The sequence below is a fragment of the Anolis carolinensis genome, chromosome 1, assembly GCF_035594765.1.
Source record: "Anolis carolinensis isolate JA03-04 chromosome 1, rAnoCar3.1.pri, whole genome shotgun sequence".
Classification (NCBI taxonomy): domain Eukaryota; kingdom Metazoa; phylum Chordata; class Lepidosauria; order Squamata; family Dactyloidae; genus Anolis; species Anolis carolinensis.
The window spans coordinates 61,745,850-61,766,820 of NC_085841.1; the positions used below are offsets into that span (position 1 = coordinate 61,745,850).

Consider the following 20,971-nt stretch of genomic DNA (forward strand, 5'->3'; position numbering starts at 1 on the left):
TATTATTATTATTATTATTATTATTATTATTATGACAGTAGACTTGACAGTAGACTTGCTTTAACTGCTCCTTGAGATTCTGCACTTATTAGTGCTGGCTTTTTTTAAACCTTCTTTGTGTTTATATAATTCTAAAGCACTATTGATTTTTAGTGTATTTTTGGCAATTCTTATTGGAGATAACATTGCAATTTTGAATCATATTTACATTTGTAAATCTAGCATTCAGATTAAAGCTCATTTGAATAATCCATGATCAGAGGAAAGACCGTCATGGGTGGTGGTTCACGGATGGGGAAGGGGGATGGGTCTGGGGAAACAATATTTGTATTTTTAATTTTGTATGCTGTATGCTGTTTTCACATAACACAATAAAATTTGTACCACACACACACACACACACAAGAATGTGTTAGAAATTAAGTTAAGTAACAGGATTCTTAAGAGAATCTGGTCCATTCAGAAATGCAGAAGATTTATTGGCAGTGCTTGATACAGCTTTAAGTCTTGTCATTTTTTCGAAAAAACTTATAACTCCAATTCTATTTTACTGTTGTAAATGAGAACAGTATAAAATGTCCAACTAAAACTGATGTGACAAGGAACTGAATACAATGTAGCCTGCTAAAAGTATTTGGCTAATAACTGGTAATACAAAATAGAATATGGTTTCCATAACATAATTTAGAAATCCCAGGTTGTTCAATCAGTCCCTCAAGACCCCTGGTCTTTCAATTGACTTTATTAGACTCTTGAGCAATTAGTTATTTTCCCTTTTTCTCTTGTGCACAGTGAAACCCATTTCAGCTCCTCTAGTACAACTACCTCAGAGAGCCAGGCAGAATCTTCCGGAGACCATGGCCCAAGCGCATTGCAACAGCAGCTCTTACTGATGGTGGCACGGAGAACTCTTTCTGAAACCCAACGGGTACTGTGCAATATCTTAGTCTTCAACTCTTAGAAAACAAAGACACAATGTGAATATGTTCCAAACAAGTCCCATCCATTTATTTACTTATTAGTACTGGATTTCAGCAGAGATTCAGAGAAGTGTAGTGGATTGAGTGTTGGAGGAAAACTGAGTAACTGGGATTCATTTATATCAACTAGTTATTACAGGGTCCTGGAGGCCTTTGAGTTGTCATGCTTGGCCCACAGGGAAAAGGGGATGGTGGGAATAGCAGTGGGCCACTTTACAAAACAAAATCACCCATGGTTGTGCTCTCCACAGTCTACCCAAACTACAGGGCCGAGCTGAGGTTTCATGAAAACTCTAGAGCATTCCCCAGTTTTCTTTCACACAGTGTTAAATAATTGTTTTGTTTAATGTATTTTGAATGGTGTGCAACATAACTCCTGAGAAAAATGAAAATACAGTAGAGTCTTGCTTACCCAACCTTCGCTTATCCAACGTTCTGTATTATCCAACGCAGTCTGCCTCCTGCCCGGATCCACAGCTGTTTCTCTAGGCAGCAATGCGCAGTGGGCCAACATGCTCAACAACAACACAAGTGCAGCCACACTCCCAAACAAGAGGCAGACCTGTTGTAAAACATGATGTTTTGGTGCTTAATTTGTAAAATCATAACACAATTTGACATTTAATAGGCTTTCCCTTAATCCCTCCTTATTATCCTACATTTTCGCTTATCCACGTTCTGCCTGCCCATTTATGTTGAATAAGTGAGACTCTACTGTAGACACGTTTCTTTGAAGCACAGTAAATCAGGAAGTCTGAAACAACAAAATGAAATGGGTATATATGTTCTCTTGTGTGTCTATGCTTATGTACATATGTAGTGGTTCAACTGTATCCATCGTTAAAATTTTAAAAAGAGTACAGAATTGCATAACAGTAAGAATTTTGGACACAATGCACAGTTCTATTAATCTTTATTATATTTTAAAGCATTTCAGTGAAGACCTTGAAGATTCTTCATGTTCATCAACACAAAGAAAAATAAATAGACAATTTTACAAGTTTATTATATTTCCTGGAAAATGGATAAAAATCTGGTATGATCGACTTGCATTGCTGGCACTGCTAGATAGGTAAGTGCAAAAGATATTTTCTACCTGGACTAACAGAATTTACAGGATCCCTAATAATGGTATTTCAAATTTTGGAAGATCAGAAAGACATGGGTGAGTGCATGATCAATTGTCTGGTTAGACTCTCAAATGAAATGAAAGATTTTTCAAAGCTATAGTCTCAAATACAAAATATAAGTATATTTTAAAAGCATATGTTGCAATGTTTAGTTTTATATTTCATTAACAGTTTATTTTAATTATTTCTTGCTAGTAGCCATATTATTGATGTAGTCAATAAATCTAGCTTAAACTAATGGATTTATGCCTTTGATGTGTTTACATAGATCTAGAACAGTGATTCTGAACCTGTGGGTCCCCAGATGTTTTGCTCTTTAACTCCCAGAAATCCTAACAGCTGGTAAACTGTCTGGGATTTCTGGGAGTTGGAGGCCAAGACACCTGGGGGCTCACATATTGAGAACCGCCAATCTAGAGCTTGGAAACTTTTTACTGCGCTGGGAATTCTTAAAATTGTAATCCCAAAAGTAACATTTCTAAGCTCTGGTACATATGCCTTTTGAAACCCAAATCTGACCTGCTCACATATCAAGCAGAGGTGGGGATCTGAGATTTAGAGCTTTTTGCTTTCCAGTTAATGTTGTGTGCTTTTCTTTTCCACTGGGCTCCAGTATCAAAAAGAAGCTCAAATGGAAGAAATAATGTTCAGGGTAGCGCAGTGCATGGAAGTCATCATGGGTATATATTTTTTCCTTTTGCTTTATACTCAAACCAACCCTGACACATATGAGACCAGAGGATAACCAGGCTTAAACGAACAGGTCCTTTTCTGTCTTGAGTGTTGGGAACATAGGGTGTAGAACTTGTGAGCAAGTCAGTAATCTAGTTCCTTCTGAAGCAGCATATGATCTCAAATGCCTACTTTAAAAACAGCTATCAGTTGGAAATAAATGCACATTAGAATACAGAGGCAATAGTATTTGAGTCTGACTTATATTTTTACAAGGTCTTGGTCTTTATCCTTCTCAGCCAAAGAGTGCTGATGCCTTACAAAACTACAAATCCTAGTGGCAGATAAAATGATGTCAAACTACATCAATTCTATGTGTAGATGCACACCAAACTACCTAATAACTCCGAATTTCCATACCTTCTTCACAATTTTGAACCCTGTTAATATGTGAAGAAACCAAGAAATTTTCCGCGTTCCATGCCAGCTAATCAATTTTAAAGTCCAAAGGCATGCCTGAGATTTACTCACTCTTCAGATGGTTGTACAGAGTGCCTCCTTTCTTTTAGATTAGTCTCCTCACAAACATCTTGAGAGGTTCTTCTTTGTGTTTCACCTATAGGAGAAACAAACTTTGAATGGAATGAACGAGACAGCTCTCCCGTGGTTACACACAGATCATTGAACACTTTTTCCCTTTAAGGGCAGTTTGCCTCCATCCTCACTATTCTTTGTTGATGACTGGAGGTTCTTCTCTGGCAGCACACTTTTATTATATGAGGAACAAAATATATTTATGTTGGGGCTCAACACTTGACTCCAATTGCTGTGTGTTGCCTTTACAAATGTCATAATCTAAATCTAATCTGAGTGGTGTTTTGCCTCATAAAATTGCAGCATAATATTTTAAATGCATGTGTGAAATAGTCTGCTACCAAAGCTGCAACGACAGCTCTTTAGAAACAAAAAGGCAAATTTTTGTGGTGGAGAAGCATTCCTATAGAAGTGTGAAGGCCTTATCTTGGGCAAACACATAATTAAATATCAAGAAAACAGTTCTGTTTGAGAGTATTTCTTTTGGTAACAGTATGTTATGTAATATAGGAGAATTTTCCTTGTGTTTCATCCAGTCGTCTTCCTCCCTTTTATTGCTTTAAAACAAATTAAAATGTATTTTTGGCAGAGTTATTTAGAATGTAGACTTAAATTACACAGAATAAGTGATTTCTCAGAAAGAAAATGCTGCTGTGGTTTTTGAAATGTAGGGTTGGATAGTGGGTCCTGCTGTGCCTAAATTGTGTCCCTGATTGCTAACCTGGTTCAGCAGTCCTGTGCAAGTGTACATCTTCAAATACATGGTTGCCTCACCCAGAAAGTATTTTTTTCTTTTCTCATTCGTGGAGGTGAATTAATCATAGTTTTTGTGTGGATTTGATTTGGGACATGCAGAAAAAGTTAACTTCATTTGATTTCACTTTAATTCTGTAGTTAGCACATCAAGGCATTAGTGTTAAGAAATTCTGTGTGTTATTAAATTGTTTCCTTTGAAACAAAAATATTGCTATTTTATCCCTATAGGACAGAAGATATCAAGGAGAATGTCTTGGCAATTCTGCTAATAATCCTTGTTTCTTTTCTTGGCTTTGTAATTATGAACCAAGGATTTTGTAAAGATATTTGGGTCCTCCTGTTCTGTCTTATTATGGCAAGCTGTCAATATTCTCTTCTAAAGGTAAAACAAAGTTTATCATGTTTTTTTTATTCAATTTCAGTCTTATAAATTGTTCAGAGATCTAAATTCACATAGGTAATGTAATACTGTAATTTTTGTTTTGCCTTTAGAGTGTTCAGCCAGATCCTGCCTCACCAATACATGTAAGTGCTAATAAATAATAAATTATTTGTCAGTTGGTTCAGTGGATTTTTCCAACTTCTTAAAACAAAGTATATTTCTCAACTGGTAGATTTAAGTTTTTTTCAAACTAAAAACATAAAATTTTGTCATCAAAAAGTGTGTTATAACTGCTGTTGATAAGGTTTGCTGCACAGCCATTAGCACAGAATGTACAATTATTTACATAAGACATATACTTATTCCTTGTTAAATTTTCATATTCTCTGTAATTTGTATGTCTAAGATATCTTTTTAAATGAACATTAAAATGTTACAAATGAGAAATATCATATTTAAGGAATCAGTAGTGGATATTATGATATAAAACAGTGTTTTTTTGAGTAGTTTCAAGCTGAAAACCATGGGATCTGCTAATTGCAGGAACAAAATTAGTTTATCCCTGGTGGGCAAAGCATTGTTTCAGATGTTAACCAGAAACATTGTATGAGAATGTGCATATATCTTGTATGTTCACTTTCCATACATTCAAATAGTAAAATGACAGGAGGCTTTGTCATACTTATGTAGGAAATAGGCATACTGAGAGATTGCCAACTCTTCTATACCCAAGTGGTTCTTGGATTCATTTGACAGGGCCATCCTATTGCTCCTCATTTCTAAGGTTCACTGTCTTCACAGCTGTACATTCAGTATTCTGGCAACCATGATGCATAATATTTTCTCAACATGCTCCAGTAATTTCTATATTTAGGCACATGCTGCAGTTCTGCCTTACCATCTATTTAATTTTGTATTTTAATTTGTGTAAATTATATATTCAGATGTGGTGGATGACTTTGAAATTTTCAGATCTAAGGGGTTGACAAATAGTTGTGAATAATAAATATGATTCGTTCTTGATTCATGTTACAGTTTTAAGCAGTGGCTCATGCCTCTCCATATGGACAAATATCTCTAGATTTGCATGTAGAAATTATATAGCTGAACTGTCTGAGGCATACTCCCTGTTTCAGCTATTAATTGGATTGGGGAAAGAAAAACATGAAGGTATATGTGTTCATCATTTCCTGCTGCATATTAATTTTCAGGATTGTCTGTTGCCCAGAATACAGAGTTGTAGTAATCTGGGTGACTACTATGACCCAAAAATACTATGACCCCTTTATTGATGAAGTATAGAATTCCATTTACTTTCATTATTGTTAGCTCTTGAAATTTTATATTAAGGATAGAAATACTTGGAGATGATAAGTAATTCATACAGAGTAATTCATACTCTGATATGAATGAATTTGGTTGCAACTTTAACTTCCTGTATCTGTGTATCACTCCAGGCTATGCAAAATTCAGTGTTCTTTTTCATTCTACTTAAATAGAGAAAAAGAATTTATACAAACTGGTTACTGAAATATCTATTCTGTTGAATTTAGAAGGCTGATAACCGCTCCCCCCATAACTATTTGATGTAGGGTTTATGTAAGAAATTTAGACTGAATCCAATTAATACCTGTTCAAAATAGCATTGATTCATTCTGTAGTGGTAGGCATATATGAAAAAATTGGGTGGCTGTTAAATATTAATCTGCCTGTCACTGAATCACCTCATTTGGTTCTTGGGCTGCTTTGCAAGGTCTAATATACAAGGACTCTCTTGCTGTTCATTGACTTAGATCAGAAGGCTATGTCATTCCAAAAAACCCCTCAAGTACCCATCAATATTGTCTTAAAGTTATTGTTTTTTACCTATTGGAGGGCCAGCGCCTCCTCAGATCTCCTGTAATTTGAAATGCAGAGGATTGAAGCTAGGATCTAGTGAAAACATATGCTTTCCTAATGCCTAAATAGTCTAAAGGCACCAGAACCTGTCTGTTCTTGGAAGTTAAGCAGGGTCAGCCCTGGTTATTGCTTGATGGAAGACCTCTAATGAATACCAGACAGTATTTCAGAAGAAGGAACTAGCAAAAAACATCTCTGTGGTTGCTTGCCCTATGAAATTCATGGGATCACCATAAGTTGACAGGAGGCACATAAGACATGCTTATACACTGATTTCTATAGCCTTTTCAAAATGTTCTAAGCATAAGCCTGCCCTGTCTTCTCATCAGTCAGCAATACTAGAATTTAGATCAACAGCTATAGAATTTTAGATCTAATGAAACAATATGGCCCCCGAACACTAAGCCGTGCTTTCATTTTGTCAGCAATGCTTCTTACAGCAATGCAATTACAGTAGGTCCTATAAGTAATATTTAATTTCATTGCATTTCTTTGCCCTACAAAACCAATTCCAAAAGCAGAAACAGTGCTGAAAGGCATTTCATGCTTAGTGGCAAACTAGGCATTGCCATTAAAAAATACATTAGTTAGTAGTTTGCAGTCATTATTACATATGATATTCTCAGTGATTTAGAAGAAATAAATATTCAGATCTCACAAAGAGGTAATTTTCTCAGTGCTAAATATAAGTTATTTGTCAATTCAGTTGTATGCAGTAACATGAAAGGTAATCAAATCAGTTGCACAGGCAGACATTAATAATGTGCACATTTGTTTTAAAATGAGAAGAAATTGGTTTAATCAAAATTGCATTATAATAACATCAACGTCTGCTTCACTGGTAAGGGGAAAGAGAAGGCACCAAATGATTTTTAATGAAAGCATTTTTCTTATGCCATGCTGGGGATCAAATTTGGGAACTGCAGGAAGGTTTTGTTGAAAAAATAAATTATGATTTCTTGGGAAAAAAATTCTGTTATATAGAACACCCCCCCCCCCCCCCACATACAGGCAGTCCCCGGGTTATGGACAAGATAGGTTCTGTGGGCTTGTTCTTTAATTGAATTTGTATGTAAGTTGGAGCAGGTACATTTTTAAATGTAACTCCAGACAATTTTTTGGATTTTTGTTTTGGATAGCATAGAGGACGAGACCCCCGGAACGTGTCTGTGTCCCTGTTCAGAAGATTTCACCTTTCTTTCTGTCCCCGTGACACTTAGTTTTTGGAAATGTTAGGAAACAAAACTTCAGTGAAGACACCTTTCTCCACATGATAGCTTTTACAGGAGGGAATTTCCCTTTTCAGGGGTAGATTTCCTCTCACTTTCTGTTGTCTCACCCATGTTTGTAACTAAGAGTTGCATGTAAATCGGATATTTGTAACTCAGGGACTGCCTGTAATTGATTCTCTGATCTTGATGTTCTTTAGAGCAGTTACTATTCTTCATAATTACAGGCTTGTAGATCATAGGTTTTTAAATTATGATTTCAAGGCCTCTGAGTGTAGTGTTTGAAAAGTGTGGAGAAAGCAGATAGACATTGTTTTCTTCCTACATCAGTTTAGGGCATTCAGTCATATTCAGAATTGGCAAAAAGTGTGTCTTTGCACAATGGCCTCATTCAGACACAGCATTAAACCATGATTTGTAGCCTTGAACATTAAGACTTGGTTAGGAATGAGCAGAATAATGGTGGAGTTATATTTAATCTAGTCAGTTCTTTCTATATTTGTATGTAAGAGCCATAATGCATCACAACTAGGTATTCAGACATAGTGTAGAAATCTGGCTTTTAATCAGACTCCATGTCCTTTCCAACATTATCTTTGTCAGGATAATGCTGGTTCCACATTGCCCTGCCCTGGCCTCATCTCATGTGTTTCTACAGGGCACCATGGAAAGAGCCTACAGTACAGCTGCTAAAGACAATGTTACAAGAGGCACTTGAGGTTCTCGCAGGCATGAATGGCAAAATACATTGGTTTTTCCATCTATATTGCTTATGGTTAGAAGATCAAGACTTAACATTTGATTATATCTCAAACATGTGTACAAGGCTTATTGTGAGTTCTGTGTAGCAGAAATCAAATTGTTAAGAAGAACCTTTGTACATGTAGAATATTCATTTAAATTAGTAAAACAAATAAAATAATTTGTAGTGGCTTGGTGTTGAGCTTTACAATTTAATAATATTTAAAAGAAAACATGATGTGTAGTTATTGCTATTCTGTGTTATTTCAGATATATATAAAACTTGCTATCTTGTGGTAGGACCTATATATATATATATATATATATATATATATATATAAAAATAAAATTAAGTGTTAATTCTATGTGTGTGGTGTGTGTCTAAAAATATTCCATAAGATTAAATATTTTATCCATCTGCTTTTCCAGGGCCACAATCAGGTGATAACATACAGCAGGCCTGTATATTTTTGTGTATTGTGTGGCCTTATTTTATTGCTAGATGCAGGTTCTAAGAACAGAAGTCCACCAATTTTTACAGTATATGGCTTGAAAGTCTTCTCACCTGGATCATTTCGAGCAGCTAGAGACCATGTAATAGGTGAGTTAAATTGTTCTAAAATTTAGAATGAGCAAGTCTGCTGCTTTTATTTTGCAGTACACACAGTCTCTTTCTATTTTACTCTCTTTGAAAGCTGTTTCAAAACAGTTTTTGCATTTCTTCTCTGCATTCATGTGTAATGCAAACTTTCCAAATGAGTCTGAGGGAAGCATTATGATACCCTTCTCGATATAATTCTGGTGTTAGGAGTATGGCACAAAGATATAAGTTATAGACGTAAATAAAGGATCGTCTTTGTTAGAAGAGATTTTGCTTTTTGTATCTTATGAAAATATTCCTAATCTAGTTGGTTTTGAGGATGCCTTTTAACACATTTATAGTGGTTATTGGTTCCCATTTTCATTTATTCTAAATTTGTAGAAGAAAAATGACCTATGGGGGGGGAACAAACATGTATTGAGTGTGTTGATGCCTTAACTAGTTCTGTTTTGTAATGTCTTTTTTTAGTTTATTTGTTAATTTTGAAGGATCTTGAGTAGGCACTTGAGTGTTGATCTTAATTTCCTGTTTTAATTAGTGTGTAATTGGGCAAATGATTCTCTTATTGCTGAAGAATGGGCCTTTGACTCCAGCAGATGTAGTTTTGCTACTTCATTGGTTGCTTAGAAACCTGTTGATTCAGTCTGCATGACACTTAGTGCTTAGAGCAAGATAATCTAATAAATAATCTTCCTGATGAGAACACAAAAGCTATTTTGACATTCCCTTCATAGGTGGCATGCACATCGAGGTATAGTCCTCTAAACTGGTTATTATTACTTCTGCTTTCTTCCTAATTTTTTTTCAGAAGAGTATGCCACCCAGCCAGGAAGTGAAGCAGTCCAGGTAGAGAGAGAGAAATTAGACCCTTACTCTTTATCAATCACTTTCTAAACTGACCGCCATGTTTGCTTTTTAAGCATGCACGCTAATCTGTTTAAACAGTTGTGAGGGCAGCAGAAAACAAGCTTGCTCCCTCCTCCCTATGACTTCCCCTCACATATTAATACACGGCGCTCATCATGTCTCCTCTCAGCCTTCTTTTTTGCAGGCCAAACATGCCCAGCTCTTTAAGTCGCTCCTGATAGGACTTGTTCTCCAGACTCTTGATCATTATAGTTGCCCTCCTCTGGACACATTCCACCTTGTCAATATCTCCCTTAAATTACAGTGCCCAGAACTGGACTCAATATTCTAGGGGTGGTCTGACCAAGGCAGAATAGAGGGGTAGCATGACTTCCCTGGATCTAGATGCTATGCTCCTATTTATGCGGGTCAAAATCCCATTGACTTTTTTAGCCACCACATAACATTGTTGGCTCATGTTTAACTTGTTGTCCACGAGGACTCCAATATCTTTTTCACATGTACTGCTGGCGAGCCAGGTGTCCTCCATTCTGTATCTGCATTTCATTTTTTTCTGCCTAAATGGAGTATATTGCATTTGTCCCCGTTGAACTTCATTTTGTCAGTTTTGGCCCATCTCTCTAATCTGTTAAGATCATTTTGAATTCTGCTCCTGTCATCTGGAGTATTGGCTATCCATCCCAATTTGGTATCATCTGCAAACTTGATTAATATATCTTCTAACCCTTCATCTAAGTCATTAATAAAGATGTTGAACAGAACTGGGCCCAAGATGGAACCCAGCGGCTTTAATGTTTCAGGGAAAAATCTCAAATATTATTATTTTAACATGTCATACTCTTTTAAATAAAACTAAAACTGAAATATGCAATTTGTCTACTTGCTTCTTACTGAATATTTCCTTTTAAAAAACCTTTTTTTATATGTGACTTTCAGATGTAACCAGTTATTTTTTCTGTTTGTATATTTGTTTAATTCCAGGATTTTTATATTGTTTCCCTGCCATTTCTCTACTTGGCCTTTTCCCACAAATCAACACTTTCTGCATCTATCTGTTGGAACAAATAGATATGTTGCTATTTGGTGGTTCTGGTAAGCAGTTTATTATGTTATGTATAGTATTCAATAAAAATATATTAAAAAGGAAAAAAAATACATGCTCAGTATATACAAACAGACCCAGGTCTAGCCGAATAGTCCACAAAGATGTCAAACACTCAGTGGAATATGCAAGAGGAAAATCCAGATGTCCATTCCAGGGTCAAGAGCCAATATTACCAGTTATATCCAAGATGCAAGATTGAGTACACAATTCCAAAGCCAATGTCTGAGAGTAGTCCAGGTTCCAGAAAGCACGGGAGGTCAAAGGTCCAGTGTTTCAGCTCAAGCATTGATGTTGCAACCACCAATCAGGTAAACTCCAGTCTCTTAAATCCTACTTTGACAGGTTTTACCGGTTGCTGGCTCTCTTCTCACCTAGCCTCAATCATCTTCATAGCTGAGACCTTTATTTTCTTAACTCCACAAACGCAGGAACAGTTAGCTCCTCCACAGCCTGCTCAGCAGAATTCTCTTGTATTTGGTCAGCAGGTTGAGTAGTTGTTCCTTCTGGATGTGGCTGAGGGAGTTGCTGTTCATCGCTAGGCTCCAATTATACTGTTGAGTCTTCTATCAGCAACCCCTCATCCAAGCTCTCCATGCTGTCCATGACACTGAGAGAACAGCAGCACTGTATGTGTTTATCTGTTAATGCTACTCCTTTGTACAATGTGCAGCTACCATGTCCACTCAAACATTCTTGGACTGCAACTTGTCATCATCTTTCTTTCAGGGATTGTGCTGGGAAGATTTGATGAGATTTTCAGTCCGCTAACATATTTCTTACCTTTGTTCTGCATTTTTCCTCCCTAGTATACCTGTGGTGCAAAAGGCAATTGAGCAAAGACCTTAATGTCATTAGTTTTATGGTAACCACCATGAGGCATAGTAACTAGTACAGCAACTAGAAAATTCATAAGGATGTTTTGTGGGACATGCAAACTTTAGAAAGCACATGATATACAAAAAGATGCCTATCTGAGAGGAGCAATCCATTTTGTCAACAAAGGATTGTGGCATTGGAATCAGATCCAAATGACTAGCTCCCTATTTTTTTATATTTTTTTCATGTCATGTTGCATGCAGAAAATACCCTGCTATTTATTTGGATCTGGCTCAGGCTGAAGTTGCTCAGTATGATATTACTTTATTAATATCTGTTGAGTATCCTTTATCCAGAATGCCAAAATCTGAAAAAGTCCACATGTATAGCTGGGATAGTAGCACCTTTTTTATCTGATGAGTCAATGTACACAAAATTAGTTTCATGAATAAAATGACTATGGAACTACCTTTAGGCTATGTGTACAAGATGTATGTGAAACCTAACTGAATTTGGCATTTAGACTTGGGTTCTATTTCCAAGATACATATCTGCCTTAGTTTTGCCTCTTTTCTTGTTGCCCTCCACAAGCAAGGGCCAACTCTCTGCAGTGGTAAGTCTCCTCTAGCTGTGAAGGTTCTCCATGTAATTTGTAACCAGATGGGACTTTGATGGAACTTAGCACATTCATTGTTGGTCCTTTTATTTATAAAATGACCTATAAAATGTTTGGAAAAATGTAACCTAAGTATTGTGCTTTCATTTAATCTGCATTACTTTTAGGGTAACATTTTGGATTCTTCAGATCCAACACCTTGTCTGCTTTCATGATCTAATTTAACTCATCTAAGCCAAGCAACCTGATACTAACATTTGGAATAAAGTGGTGGGAATCTTTGACAGTTGTGATTCGTTCCAGTGTAACTATATGCAAAAGGGAAGTAATGTTGATTTCTTTTTTTAAAGCTGCTGCTGGGATGATATCTTCACTATACAGTATTTCCCGAAGCTTTATCGTTGTGACAGTTCTTTATTTATTCTGCTTCAATGCAGTAAAGGTAAGGAGCATATCAACAATTACCATGTGTCTAGTATCAGTTTCTTTGTCTTTTAACAGGCTTGCTGCGGCCATTGTGCTGGTTTCTAATGAAAGGGGTAGGGAACCTTCAAATTGTGATATTTTGCATATGCGCATGTGTAAAAACCTTTCATAAAACATTACACACATGGTATATTGGAAAAGAGATTTTTCTGTCATTTCCTCCACTAGCAAAGAAGATTGTGGCTTGTGCCGTGAATAATCTTGGGCCTTGGGATTTTTCTGAATTATTTAAAAAGAGCATTGAAAAGTGGATGGAGCTGGGAAGTTCTGTTTGGGATTTGGGTGGAGAAGAGGAAAATTTAATGCAAATCTATTCATTTGTATGGTTTTAACTGAGTCTTCAAATAGTCTTTTTTGTCTTCTCTGTATCGTTCCAATTTTAGTATATGTGCTGCCGAAGCGAGCACCAAATAGTCTTTTTTGTAAATAGCATTAAGGACAATCCTTTTCAACATGTCCAGCCATTTATACATCTTTTCACAAAATAGTTTTCTAAATTATGCCAGGCAGGTGGCTTTGTAGATAAGCAATCTTGCTTATAGGCTAGACTTCACACCGCTTTGAAATGTGCTTATAATGCTACCCTGAAGTTGGAGAGTGCTGTGAGAGATTTACAAGATATCTACTGCAAATTACCGATGACTTTCTGTTAACACAGAAAAATCACAACTAATTTGAATTTTTATTACCCTATCCTTCTTGAACATACTCTTAAGGAAAATAATTAAGTGTACAAAAATGAAACCATTTATTTCATCTTCTAACTGCCATGGACCTGATATTGGACTCTTCATACCATTTTACTTACTATGAAAATGTGTGCTTAATGTGAATTCTTCTTTTACTGCCTATTCAGGGTATACTTGAATATACCTGATCAGTAAAAAGAAAATTCCCATTGCACAATGGTTTCATAGACTCATAGAGATGGATAAGCAATCCCGTCCAACCTCTTGCCATTCTTTAGTGCCTGCATTCCCCATGGACAATGAATGATCATTTTAATCCTGTAGGCCAATACAGGTCTCACAGAGAACTAAGAACTGGAAACAGTGAACAGACTCCTAAAAATGAAGATGTATAGTATTTAAAAACAACAAACAAATCAAAAAGTCATTTCAGAGCAGTTGGTAGTTACAATTTTCAAGGATTAAAATGGAGAAATTGTATACAATTGCATTTTGAAATCAAAGTTGTGCGGTTCTACTCATTCCATTTCCCAAAAAAAAATGAATGCAAACAAATTTTGGCAATAACAGCTAAATGGCTTTCAAGTGGGCAACAATAATCTCAGTGAGCTTTAGAGAGTAAAGGAGGATACAAAATGCAAAGAAAGAACACTCATGTTCCCATTGCTATAGCATTCATTAATCTGAAATGTAAAACTTAATGGGATTAAAGCATGAGAAATAAAATTTCATCCTGTGCAGAAGTAACCAATGTTAAGTGCCACATCTTGAAGGCTATATGTCAGAGGGGGAAGCTGGTAAAATACCTTTTGAAGTATTTTTTTGCCTAAAAAAGATATATCCATAAAAAAGCTGCTATGTTTGTGGCCGGCAATATAACTAATATATATCTCGCACCCCTTGTAGTCCACTTGTGAATGCTGTAAATCCAGTGCTGTGTAAATGGATTCCCATTCATGCAGCAAGAATTTTCCCACACCTCTCCTCCTTCTGCTATTTTTCTACACTTCCAAACATATGTTGCAACTGTGACAGGATTGAATAATTCATTTTACTATTAGTTTCCATTCTGCTGACACATGGACTGCATGGGATATAATTCCTTGACATTTCCCACACATTCTAATATCTTTGCAACCATTCGAGATAAAAAATTAGAATTAAAAAAAACCCTAGAAGGGGAATTCTGTGGTTCGTACTCATTTGTATTCTTGCATCATCGCATGCACAGAGTTCTGAGTTTCGCAAGAAAGCGTGAAAGAGCGAGCATTTCCCTTCCCTTAAGGAACAACAATAGATTCTTTCCGTTTATGGTATTGTCTGTTATTGTATCTATGTGCCACAATATACAATGTTCCCTTGAAGTGGCTAATAAATATCAAAAATAGTATCATATTGAAATTTAGACATCTAATGCCTTCAAGCACTAAGCAGCCAAGGGTTCTCAGATCTTCATTTGTCAGTTGTTTTTAGAACTCTCTGCTAAAGTCTTTTTGTAATGCATTACAATACATGACCCCCAATTGAAGTGAAAGGAAGGATTTTTAATTATGGTTTCTTGCATTATATGAAAGAATATTCACATGTGTAAAGCCTCACTCCAGGATACTCAGTGATATGTTGTTCTGTCTTGTTGTATCATGATGCAGGTGGGGACTAATGACATGCCTCTTCTCATGAGGTGATCACATTATACTATGGTGATGAGGTGGATGCTTCATAAAATCAGGGTTGTCATGCTGCTCACTTCCTCACATCTTCTTTGATATGCTTTCTGCTAGGTGCTACTAATCATTCTTCATATAAATTATTTGTTTAACATTCACTTATTCAAAATATCTTTATTGATTCTCTGTAATTCTTGTATACCCACTTTGAGGCAGGTTATCTGCCAATATGTACAATCTTGAGAACAGAATAAATAAATAAAATAAATAAAAGGGTGCCAACGCACCTTTTCCCGCTCTCCATGTGTAATGAGGGGAGGAGGAGGGAGGGCATGCGGGCCGCCACAAGTCATCTTGCGCGTCTTCCCTTTTGCTGGCAAAAGCCGAAGAGATGGGACAGCCCAGCTGGTCCGTGTGAGCAGGTTGTATGTGGTGTGTTTGAAACTTTACAGTTTCTCCCACATGAGACAGATTGGGATAGCTTACCATCCTTTCAATGTTCAATAAAAAGAAATGTCTTTTCAAAATGACTTTTGACTTGTAATATCAAATTATTCTTCCTACTTACCCCTACTTTATCTTTTTGTAGGAACCATGGGATGCCCAACACATTCCTGCCTTGTTCTCTGCTTTCTGTGGCCTTTTAGTTGGACTTTCTTATCATCTGAGTAGGCAAAGCAGTGACCCAACTGTCTTAATGTAAGTTGTTAACAAGTATTATATTTATATTCATGTATAACTTAGCCATATAAATCCACTGGGTGGCCTTGGGCAAGTGATTGGTTCTGTAATTCTGAAATGGTTTGAAGGCACACAACAATAACAACAACAACGTAACATGGATTGTCTTAAGTAATTTTGATCTTTGTAGTTGAGTATTTTAAGGCATCCTATCTACGTAACAAACACTTCATAAGGCAAATACATTTTCTGTTTGTACCTTAGTGGTGAGAACATCAGAACATTACACATATATCTAATGACTTTCATCCAGTAGCATAGATGGGTGTTTAAAGATACAGTTATGAGTTATCTGAACCTTATTGCATATCTTATGAGAAACTCCTGCAATACTGGTGTACAACATGATGAGAATCACATGGCCTTTCACATATTGATCCAGTAAGGCCAGTTTGCGGGGGGGGGGGGGGGGGGGATAAATCATGTAATACATATTTAACATACAAAATGTTTCACAGCTAGGTTTATTAATGCCAAGTGGGCTTAGCTTCTTCTTTTTTGTAAGCTAATTTTTTTGAGAAATATTAGCTAGACTGTAATTTATATTTTAACATTTTCATGAATTGCACTTATAGGGAATATTGGCTACAGATAGATCAGTCTTTTTTTTGGTCCATGTCAGTTTCATAGGTGTTCATACCTAAGGTTTTTAAATCATTACTGTGCATTCATTTGCATTTATTTTAGAAGGAATATCTACATGAAAATTCATATGCCTTTTTATATGCAGCTTGTTTTAAAATATGCATGTTTATACTCATCTTAGCATAAAATAAAATATATTTATATACAGTTTAGTGCAAAAGTATTTCAGTACGTTTTTAAAAACTCAAAATCTGTATAATGTGGATAAATGGATTCTGATATGCTTAAAAGCTGGAGAGCTGGATATCTTTAATGTAGATATTAAAATATTGACAGCTATCTTGACCAGAAGATTGCAAAAAGGTATTTCAGTTTTGGTTAAAATTATTCAGGTGGGATTATTTAAAAAATGCAGAGAAGTGATAAAATATGTAATAATAATTAGGTTGCTAGCATAGCAAGTATAGTCTTTGTCAAGTTTATGGATCAACATTTTGTAGCATTTCGTAACATTAATTAGAGAGAAAGAATGGTGTTCTAAAATAATTAATTACAATTAATAATTCATCTAGGTATGGTGCTTTTCCTTTTATTTAAAATATTTAAAATAACACTGGTAATTTCCTACAGATGTGAGTTGGCACAGGAGTTGCTGTTGTGATACGTACATCCAAAGGCGAAAGCTTAATATAATTGAAGAAGGTTTCAGTGTCTTGCTGATGTGTTTCATTATCAAAGCTATGCCACCTTAACAGCAACAATGTAATATTATTCCAGATAGTAAAAATCAAAACTATAATTTATATATATCTTCTATGGATAGCAAGTTACAATTCTGGAAATTCCGTTCACATGAAAAGCAGCAACCTCTCACATGCTGGAGGAGGAGGAGGAGGAGGAGGAGGAGGAGGAGGAGGAGGAGGAGGAGGAGGAGGAGGAGGAGGAGACGACGACAATAACACCACCTACCTCTCAATCAGTTGAGAAGAAACATGCCTTGGAGACAGTGTCTATACTTTTAGTTGCTCCCTGTAAAAGAGGAGCACACACAATATCTCTACTCACTAGCAATAAGGATGCAGTGATGGTCAGCCCACCTACTTCCTCCTCCAAAGGAAGGAGAATATTATGGTGATGATGCTTCTGTCCTGAAGAAGAAAGAATCTAAGGTAGCCATACTTCTTACCAGAAGCAAGCAGTGAAGAACAATGTGTTGGCTATAGCACAGCTTTTTTGATGAGCAAGGGCACTGCTGTCAGAGGGCACTTCCACACATCCCAGAGATCCATGCCAAAGCAGCTTTTTAAAACCCACTACGGCGCAGATTCCCATCCCCACTCTCCCCCCAAAAAACAAAAACAAAAAAAACAAAAAAAAACCACAGGCTTTCCCGGGGGGGGGGGGGGGGTTACATGCTACCCCTAAACCCCAAATTTACCTGTAAAAAGTAAAGAAAACATACCTGGCTGCAATTATGTTTCTCCTCACGCCCTTCTGGTGCAAGGAAACCCCGGTCTCCTGGTGCATCATTTCCTCATGCCAAGAGGGCACGAGGAGGAACATAATGGCAGCCAGATATGTTTGCCTTACTTTTTACAGGTAAATTTGGGGTTTGGGGGAGGGTGTGGATGCCCTCTCAGTTTTTTGGGTTCCTGGAGCCCGAAAAATCAAGGTGGCTCTGTGGATTGGGCCCAGGGATTGCATGATGCAGTTCCCGGGCTCAATCCACACAGGGCCACAAACCCTGGTTTCTTCCGAATTAATTTGGTTTTACTGGAGGCATCATTTAGGCATCTCCAGTAAAACCGAGGCAGGTCTTGGGATATGGTCCTGTCTGGATGGACCCAGAGGTGACTACCTCATTTTGATGCATAACAGAATTGGCCTTTGCTGATGTTATGTGACTTCAAGTTAATTCCAGCTTATTGTAAATTTTATCACAGGGTTTTCTTAACTTGGTTGCTGTTGAAAACTTCTCAGTCTAGGAGAGTGTGTTTTATCCAAGGTGACCCAATATCATGGCTGAGTGGGTTATATGGACCCTGTTAACGCTAGAATCCAACTTCAGTACTCAAACCACTACACTATAGTGGCTTCTAGCACCTCAGGAGACAGAACGGCTTGGACCACCACATAAAAAGAACATTTAAAATCTCGATGAAATAATAGTCTTTGTACCACCTGCCAGAAACTGATCTTTTAAGGGATTTATTTTCATAATTGGGTGCTGCCCAATAGGTTTTGTCTTGCATTCCCATCTTTCCTCTTTGGGTGGGTGAGAAATGTTCTGCATTGTAAACTACTATAAGTTTTTTTTATGGAAGGAAATTTATTGCAGAATCTTTCTTCTATTTAAACAAACTTGTATCATGTTAGTACATCAAGATTCACACGCAGTGCTCACATACTTAACATGCTTTGCCACAGATTTTCCTGTCCCCCACAGAACTAAATAAGCAACTACTGTTTCAGGAGAGAATGCTTCTGGAACATGGCCATACAGCCCGAAAAACACATAACAACCCAACTACTATTTCTCCTTCAAACCTCAAAAAGCACATGTATCCTTTTGCTTTATTATATCACACAGTGTTTTCTTTAATTATTTGAGAAATGAAAGGCTTGCCTTTTTGCTTTTTTCTTAGGAATTTTGTGTCCTTGAAATCATTCTTGGTTGCCTTGTACAATTTCTAATCTCCTTTAAAACCTTTAATCACATCTCCAGCTTGAGTTACTTTTAAATATCTTGTTTGGGATTAAAACACTTATTTCAAATGTATAAAAAGCATCAAATATTCATGAAATAACTGTGATTAAAATGCATAATCCTCCTCCCCCACCCCAATTACTTTGAACTAAATTAACGGCTATTCAAGGGATTGGGAATAAAGATGAAGAAAAGTAGAAACATAAAACTGCATTTTAAATTGGCATATTTTCTACTAACATAGCTCTTTTTAATATTTAAAATGTGACTGCTGGAAAGACAAGAAACACTAATTTCGCACGCACACACACTCACACACACAGAGACCAGTTCAATGCACATATCCTTTTTAGGTAATTTTAAGTACAAGCAATAAGGCTGTGCAAAATATCAGACGCAGGTTGTAAGTCATGTTTTAGTAAATCCATACTTACAATCCCATTTACGAAGCCAAAGCTGCCCCCCGCCAAGCAAACAAATTCAGACACCGATTTATGAAATTTTTGTAAGACGTTAGTTAATTTTCATAAGTCAAGGTGAATCAGCTTGTTCTTCAGTGCAAGCAAACTCTCCTCAGAGGCGCAGCCAAAATTACTATGTCACATGCTCTCTTCAGCCTATCAGGGCTGAGGGAGAAGGGAAGAGAGGAGATGAAGTCACAGCGATTGCCTTTAAATGCAGGAGTCATGTTGCCTCTGTCGCCATTGTGCAAGCTGGGAGGGAGATTGAGGGTAGCTTAGGACCTCAATTTGTCTGTTCTCGAATGCTTTTGCATGTGCAATGCAGTAGTTTTTTGTTTTTAGTTTGCCTAGTAGCTTAGGATTCCTTTTAGGATTATTTTAGCAGCAGCCAGACTGCAGTTTACTGCTGCCACAGCTTAAGATCTTTTTAGGATCATTTTCCTTTGTGGGGGGTGGGAGTAGTTTTCTGTTTTTTTCCCTTTGGATTTATTTAATTTAAAATTAATTAATTCTACAAACTGCTTTTTTTATTTTCTAGTCTATTTTAATTATATTTTAATACTATTTTAATTCTAGCCTGCCAACCTACCTGTTCCTTTCCCTTTCCATATTTTGGGGCAACTGCAACTACCAACCTCTTTCTTTGCTTTCCTTTTCCATATTAAAAATATAGTATTGATTCAAAAGTATAATTCTACAAAGTGCAGTGCTTGCTTTGTTTTCTGTTTTCTTAGAGGAAAATGCCAAGTTGCCAAGGTGCTTCTGCAGGGCCATATTAACAAATATTTTGGGGTCAATTGAGAATTTTAGTCTAGTACCAAATTTCCTTTGCCATATTTGGGGGGAACTACAGCTATCAACCTCTTCCTTTGCTTTCCTATATTAATTTTTTTTTTTTAAAAAAAGGAAAATTGGACAAAACTTTAAAAATCCCATAAAAATCAATAGATGTGCAAATCTTTCTGAAATGTGGAGGGAAATATTCCCTGGGTGTGCTGTGTTATTGTAGAGAAAATAGAAGTTAAAGCTCTTGCAGTTTTTAAAAAATGTTGTTCGTAAAAACTTCAACATTATCCCAAAAATCAATGGATGGGAGAAGTGTTCTGAAACTTGGGGGGCTTACAGTGGTAAATGTGTGCTACAATTGTAGCAATTTTCATCCTGATAGCCCTAAAACAAAGGAGGAAGGAGCCCCGGAAGTATCCACATTAACGCGAATGGGCGGAATAATTAAACGAAATAACAAA

General features: G+C 36.6%; 1 protein-coding gene across 2 annotated transcripts in view; it reads left to right on the forward strand.

The window, feature by feature from the left end:
- The window catches only part of pcnx2 (pecanex 2), a 148,525-nt gene that overhangs the window by 30,987 nt on the left and 96,567 nt on the right, over positions 1-20,971 (forward strand). For both annotated transcript variants that reach the window (XM_062975467.1, XM_008124217.3), the window contains exons 9-16: positions 793-928; positions 1,910-2,052; positions 4,361-4,514; positions 4,625-4,657; positions 8,813-8,984; positions 10,833-10,943; positions 12,739-12,830; positions 15,820-15,929. In XM_062975467.1, the coding sequence (XP_062831537.1) occupies positions 793-928; positions 1,910-2,052; positions 4,361-4,514; positions 4,625-4,657; positions 8,813-8,984; positions 10,833-10,943; positions 12,739-12,830; positions 15,820-15,929 (951 nt within the window). The remainder of the gene's footprint in view (positions 1-792; positions 929-1,909; positions 2,053-4,360; positions 4,515-4,624; positions 4,658-8,812; positions 8,985-10,832; positions 10,944-12,738; positions 12,831-15,819; positions 15,930-20,971) is intronic.